Source organism: Austrofundulus limnaeus, unplaced genomic scaffold (assembly GCF_001266775.1).
Source record: "Austrofundulus limnaeus strain Quisiro unplaced genomic scaffold, Austrofundulus_limnaeus-1.0 Scaffold27, whole genome shotgun sequence".
Lineage (NCBI taxonomy): Eukaryota > Metazoa > Chordata > Actinopteri > Cyprinodontiformes > Rivulidae > Austrofundulus > Austrofundulus limnaeus.
This window is the reverse complement of record NW_013952429.1, coordinates 3,208,627-3,215,908: the sequence shown is the minus strand read 5'-3', so window position 1 is coordinate 3,215,908 and position 7,282 is coordinate 3,208,627. Positions and strand designations below refer to the sequence as shown.

Here is a 7,282-nt window from a genome sequence, read left to right as displayed (position 1 = left end):
CTCCAGGAGTGTTGGCTCTGCTGGATGAGGAGTGCTGGTTCCCTAAAGCCACAGATAAAACTTTTGTAGACAAGCTRATCCAGGAGCAGGGAACTCACACCAAGTTTCAGAAACCTCGCCAACTCAAAGATAAAGCTGACTTCTGCATCATCCACTACGCTGGCAGGGTAAGCCTTTGTACACGTTAGACCTCAAATGAATTGAGAGGTGTGTTGTTTTTTTAAATACAGCTTTGCTTTAAAATGAAACTTATTTGAAGTATACTAGGACTGTTTTGTCTTTGTATGGGAGTGCATTTAGATGCAGTCAGTAGTTTCTATCCTACAGACAGAGCTGCTGAGTCACACATCTTATAATAAAAATGTAGAATATATGGTGTTCTCTGCCGGACAAACTCCAGCTTTAGGAATGTTAGCTGTAAAGAAAACATGCAGCATCCTGGAACCAAAACTTGTGAATGTTAGAGTTGTTTTGCTGAAAACAGGCCTACATGTCAGCTGTTTGTAAAAGTTATATTTTTAATGCGTTTCTCCCTAATTTTAGAATAGATAGATGGAAAAATAAAAAACTTTTTTTTGTACAATAGGATTTTAAAGGGGCAGTATCATGTAAAATGAACTTTTTTTAGTTTTATATCATGTTATGTTATCCGCTCATCAAAAACAGAGTCTTACTTTGATTCATTCATGCATATTTGAGTAATCCTGTAGTGTCCTGAGGCAGCCAAGCAGGAGAGCAAAAACCACCGGTTGGGACTAGAACCACCTTCAGGGATCAGCTCCTCCTGTGGGCTGTGTCTCTGAATTGAGCTTCCTCATCACAGAGTACATTTAAACATAAAAACAACATTTTAATAACAGTTGAAGGAGACATAGTTACTTTATTATGGTATAGAATTTAAATATAAGCCTGAGAAACACATAATATTGACCTTATGTCAAAGAATACAGTATTATACGTAGTTCAGATGTGTATCACATTTTACTCTTCATCTCAAATACTTCCAGGTCGACTACAAAGCAGATGAGTGGCTGATGAAGAACATGGACCCTCTGAACGACAACGTGGCCACACTCCTGCATCAGTCCACAGACAAGTTTGTGGCTGAACTGTGGAAAGACGGTAAATTACCTCTTCTCTTTATCTGAATCCTAATAGCAGCTAGAGCCCATGTGTGTAACATGTCCTGTAGGATTCATGTGTGTTTGTAGAAAACACCAACATGCCTGTGTGAGTCGACTAACTATGGCTTTTGTCTTTGTTGTTCTGCACATTTCTCAAGTCTAAATCTGTCATACTGAACACCGCTCCCACTTCCCTCTCTTTCTCTGTGTTGTAGAGATTCAGATCATTCAAAGGGCCTCATTCTATGACAATGTCTCATGTCTGGATGAGCTGGAAGGTGAATGACTGAGTTGCACCTCAGCAGACCTGGGCAAAAATATGAAATGCTCAGAACGATCCCTGCTGCTGTGAAACACTGCTCAGGAAGGCCCGAGCGGCTAAATGCACATAATCACTCTAAAACGAGATGAAGTGGAGTGAGTAGGTGTATTTTTGCCCCGATCTGCCTGTAGCCGGTGCCGTGGGTCACGCAGTGTTTGAAGAGACTCCCCATCTGCTTCCAGGCTGCATGGCTCATTTGATTCAGCCAAAAGTAGCAGCGCCTAGTTCCTATGTATCTTACAAGTAGAACAGAGTCATTTGCTTCTCTTAGCTGAACCAGTGAGCTTTMATTTTAGCATCTTTGTGTGCCCAAGTTATGTATGTTCCTAATTTTACCGTGAGCGAGACATCCAAAAGCAAATGAAGAATATTTAATAATAAAGAAAAGCCTGCCTCCTGAGTAAGATCAGTGACTGAGAATTAAAACCAAGTGTTCTTGGTTTTTCACTTCAGCTCTGAGCTCATCATGGAAAATCCAGACAGAACAACATTTATCACATTCATCTAGGTGTTAAACGTTGAGCAATCTGTGACTCAGCATGTGAATTAAACTGCTAAGGCATTTATAAGCCTTTCATTTTAGTCTTTTAGAGAAAATGTTCAAAGGCATCACTCCCYATGGTTAAATGTGACTGTTTGGTTTATTGAGCAGCTTGTTTCAAGTTGATTCAAACTTTAGAGCAGATATTTTTATTGGAACATTTAATTTCCTAATTTCAGCACAATAAGACTCAATAAAAGCTAAATTATGACGTTTAAAAAACGCCAACGGTCAAAACATTCTTATTAAAAGCTCTAAATCTGTCTCTTTGGTCCAGTAGTTGAAACATTTTTAAACGGAGGTTCATACAGTTTATGGAGATGGATSATAGCCATGCTAAAATGTTTTATTTCACATTAAAAATATTTTTTACTTCATGAATGTTTAGTTAGAAGAGCTGAATCAAAGTTAGATGTAATGTAAGTAAATAGAATCCCTGATAGTCACATGCTTCGTCTCCATCTGCAGAGGCAACAGTAGATGTTTTTTCTGCCCTGCTAGAGCTGATAAAATGTTTTCATCCATCTGCACTCAGTCATGTAGCTTCCTCATGCTGCTGTTCTGCTGTTCCTGCAGCGATCCTCCTACAGCTGACAAGTTTTATCTGTCTGTGTCCTCACCAGTGGACCGGATTGTGGGCCTGGACCAGGTGGCCGGCATGAACGAGACGGCGTTTGGCGCCACCTACAAAACCAAAAAAGGCATGTTTCGTACCGTTGGACAGCTCTACAAAGAGTCGCTCACCAAACTCATGGCCACACTGARGAACACTAATCCCAACTTTGTCCGCTGCATCATCCCCAACCATGAGAAAAGAGTAAATCTGTACCTTTACTTTTTATAGACTGCACCGTACACTTAAGCCATGGTTCAATACGTTGTGCTACAACAAGAAACTAATGCCAGTCAGTTTTAATTTTTTTATTTTGTTTTACTGCAGGCAGGGAAGTTGGAGCCCCACCTGGTTCTGGACCAGCTCAGGTGTAACGGGGTCTTGGAGGGGATCCGCATCTGCAGACAGGGCTTCCCCAACCGCATCGTCTTCCAGGAGTTCAGGCAGAGGTGCCGAACTCCTCAGACTCCTTTCTCACAGAGGAGCGTTTCTTAGAGGAGAGAATAAACGTTTGTTTTTCCTTTCAGATACGAGATCCTTACACCCAATGCCATCCCCAAAGGATTCATGGATGGAAAACAAGCCTGTGAAAGAATGGTAATAAATCATCCTTTTTTCTCTCTTTGTTTTGTAAATGTTGCTCTGAACATATCGGTGTTTGTCAGATTCAAGCCCTGGAGCTGGACCCCAACCTATACCGTATCGGTCAGAGTAAGATCTTCTTCAGGACCGGCGTTTTGGCTCACCTGGAGGAGGAGAGAGACCTGAAGATCACCGACATCATCATCTACTTCCAGTCTGTGTGCCGCGGATACTTGGCTCGCAAGTAAGTTTCGGACCTTCACTTGTGCTTTTTTATTTGGTTTCATCATAAAGAAACTGTGAACTGTTAGTCCRGTCCTCCCGGCTGCCCTGCACCTCCTTTCAGGCCTCCAAATCAGCTGCTGTATCAATCACACACTTCTGCTCCCTGATGGCTTTACAGTGTCTACTTGTTCTCAAAGAAAACTGGCATTACTGGAAACCCTGGATACACACAGGGGTCATGAGCCAGCTCTACTCAGTCCAGCTCTTGTGGGGTCTCGGATACTAAACATCCAGATGTTTGGAAACTTTAAACCCAGAGAATCTAAATCTACACTGAGGGGAAAAATCTAAAGATGCATCAATTTAGCAGCTGAAGCTACCGTCAGTGGCACTGCTATAAGAATAAATTGATGTGAAATCAGTTTATTTGAAGGGTAAACCATCACTTGCAGGAAACTCATGTAACGTGATATTTAAAGCTTAAATTAAGTTATTTGCTGCTTATTTTTACATTAAATTCCTTTTTTCTGTCTTCAGACATATAAGCAATGGTTTATGCCAGATTATTTATTATTTTTGTTTCATTTTAGAGCTTTTGCTAAGAAGCAGCAGCAGCTCAGTGCCCTGAAGGTCCTCCAGAGGAACTGTGCAGCTTACCTGAAGCTGAGGCACTGGCAGTGGTGGAGGCTCTTCACCAAGGTAAGACCTCAAACACACCCTCAAATGTAGGTGTTAAACTCCAGAAACTGATTCTTATTGCATTTGTTGTGTTTCAGGTGAAGCCGCTGCTGCAGGTCACCAGGCAGGAGGAGGAGCTACAAGCCAAAGATGAGGAGCTGCTGAAGGTGAAGGAGAGACAGCTCAAAGTGGAAAATGAGCTGGTGGAGATGGAGAGGAAGCACCAGCAGGTAAGATTTTTACTGATGATTAAAATAAAAATAAATAAGAGATTATTTGATTTTCAAACTGTTTCTTTATCCTGAAGCTTCTGGAGGAGAAGAACATTCTGGCAGAGCAACTCCACGCAGAGACGGAGCTGTTCGCTGAGGCAGAGGAGATGAGAGTTCGCCTCCTTTCCCGGAAGCAGGAGCTGGAGGAGATCCTCCATGACCTGGAGTCCAGAGTGGAGGAAGAGGAGGACAGGAGCCAGAGTCTGCAGAATGAGAAGAAGAAGATGCAGTCTCACATCCAGGTTTGTGTCGTCCTCCTGATCATCTTCAGTCACAGGAACTGCTGCAGTAGATTAGCTTTAAACTAAAACTTTTAGATGGCTATCACCATGACCTTTTTTTTTATTTAACCTGCATCTGATTAATGACTTCACATCAGACGTCATGAATTTGTGTTTTCTTCCTTAGGATCTGGAGGAGCAACTGGACGAGGAGGAAGCTGCGAGGCAGAAGCTGCAGCTGGATAAAGTCACAGCTGAGGCAAAGATCAAAAAGATGGAGGAGGACATTCTGCTGCTGGAAGATCAAAACTCAAAGTTTCACAAGGTTAAGAAAATGTATCTAATGATGGTTGACAAAAAACCCTCGTAACCAAACTGTTTGTTGTTCTTAGGCCTGTCGCGATAGTCAATAAATCAATAAATCGCACGATAAATTTTTTTGAGGTCGGTTAAAAAAATGAGGACGATAAAGTTTCATTTTTCTGCTTGTTTGTTTACTTCGTCTCTCTCCCTCTCTGTGCTCCGCTGCACAGGGGCTCAGCTAACTCCTCCCCTCCTGTTTTCTTAGTGTCGGGAGGAGTCAACTGTCGCTTTAGCGTGAGAGCTCGTAGCAATAACAAAGTAAGGAAACGTTTCAAAGCAGAACGCGGCTGCTGCATTGTCAGGGCAATTGCAGAGCCTGGATTTCGTTGCGAGGAGACACAGAGAGAGAGAGACAGACAGACAGACTCCCCCAGAGCATTGCATTGACTTTCATTGATTTACCAGTATTTTCTATTACCATTTGACCCTAAACCTAACCTAAACTTTACATAGGATGTGAACTGGGATTATGTCCCCATAAGAAACAGTGGGTCCTCACCAGGCTGTGTAGTTTGCTTCATCTCTAAAGAGATGCTGCTCTTTAATATTGTTTATTTACTGTCTTAGTTGTGTGTGGTGTTTAATTTACATTTTGTTGTTCTTTGTTTTGTTTTTATTCAAGTGAATTTTTGTTAGAGACTGAGAGTCCACTTTGTTAAACATTCTTTAAAAATTAAAGTTTATTGATTTATTACACTTACATATTACGCTTTTATAATTATTAGTTGTAAAATGGTCACCAGGCAATATTATTGCTTATCGCAATAATTTGTGAGACAATTAATCGCCAAGCAAAATTTGTTATTGTGACAGGCCTAGTTGTTCTATCAAATATGGCTTTTCTCTTTAATATACTTTAAAGTCCCAGAAGTTTCAGTTTCTCTCTGATCATTACTCAGCTACAATACGTTATTGATAGTTGTATTTTTTTATATAACAGGAGAAAAAGCTGCTGGAAGACCGGATTGTTGAAATGACCACTCAACTAACAGAAGAAGAAGAGAAAGCAAAGAATCTTGGCAAAGTCAAGAACAAGCAGGAGATGATGATGGTTGACCTTGAAGGTAAACAAACTGCTTTTATTGTCTTCATTTAGGCGTTACTGAAGTATTTACAGCCATATAATGAGGTAACAAACTGCAGAAGTGATGATGTAGTCATTTTTCTCTTTAGAATAAATGTTATGTTAATTTTAATGTTTGCTGTCTTTACATGTTATTTTACTTCACGTTCCTACCTCCAGAGCGTTTAAAGAAGGAGGAGAAAACGCGACAGGAGCTGGAGAAGGCCAAACGTAAACTGGATGCTGAAACCACCGACCTGCAGGACCAGATCGCTGAGCTTCAGGCACAGGTGGAGGAACTGAAGATGCAGCTGATTAAAAAGGAAGAGGAGCTACAAGCTGCGTTGGTCAGGTTGGTCATTTCAAAATAAAATCTCTGAAAGCTACAACTGTTGGAGCAGAGTTAATCAGGAGACGAGACCCAGTTTCATCTTGAGGGATATGTCGGCCATTTTGAATTTGTGTTGTGGGTAAAAATAATGAATAATAATTATCTTACCTGTTGTAGATTGGTCTTTGAAAGAGCTCAGTTTAGAGAAAACAGTTCACTTTGGTCTTACGTTCACTCAGACTAGCTGTTAGCTCATCAATCCTGTCAGAATTTAACCTTTTTTTTTTCTCAAACTGGAGTCGTTCAATGACTCATCTCCAACAGGTAAGATATTGATCTTTTTAGTGTTTACACAGAGCCTCATTTCAAACCTGCGACAGAGTATTAGGGCCACACAACAAGATTTTTTATTATTATTATTATTATTATTATTATTATTATTATTACTAGAATAAATTCATAATATTACGAGGAAAAAAGTAAATATTACATGACGTGTCCATTTTCCCATCCCTCATTTCCTCCCTTATTTTCCTCACACCTGCTGTGTACAGCCATGTGTCTGTGTTTATAAAGTAGTCCATGATGACTTGGGTCACTGTGATTAATCATGTGCTTTCATCCAAATTATACGTGACGACTAAATCTGTCAATGCATCCATTAATTACAATACAGCTTCAGTTTATAGTCGTTTGCACAATTTCCAGGCGCTGCTATAATTTGATGCTAATGTGCTAAAAGATTAACTATTTATTTATAAGCAATACTAAAGAACAACTTGACAAGTTGCTCAACAAGTTGCTCCTCATTTTAATGCAGTGATAACTGCATGATTTTTCACGTAAAGGCTAGAATGTTATGACTTTATGCGACTTTAATGTCGTAATATTATGACTTTATTCTCATAATATTATGACTTTATTCTCATAATATTATGACTTTATTC

General features: G+C 40.2%; 1 protein-coding gene across 1 annotated transcript in view; it reads left to right on the top strand.

Moving 5' to 3' along the window:
* Positions 1–7,282, top strand: part of LOC106515300 (myosin-10) — a gene marked incomplete at its 5' end in the record, with an annotated part of 28,887 nt that overhangs the window by 12,644 nt on the left and 8,961 nt on the right. Inside the window, 12 exon segments of the mRNA XM_014005017.1 lie at positions 1–167; positions 1,008–1,122; positions 2,611–2,804; positions 2,928–3,049; positions 3,128–3,197; positions 3,266–3,426; positions 3,998–4,106; positions 4,184–4,315; positions 4,393–4,599; positions 4,766–4,903; positions 5,882–6,005; positions 6,185–6,356. Of these exon segments, the coding sequence (XP_013860471.1) occupies positions 1–167; positions 1,008–1,122; positions 2,611–2,804; positions 2,928–3,049; positions 3,128–3,197; positions 3,266–3,426; positions 3,998–4,106; positions 4,184–4,315; positions 4,393–4,599; positions 4,766–4,903; positions 5,882–6,005; positions 6,185–6,356 (1,711 nt within the window).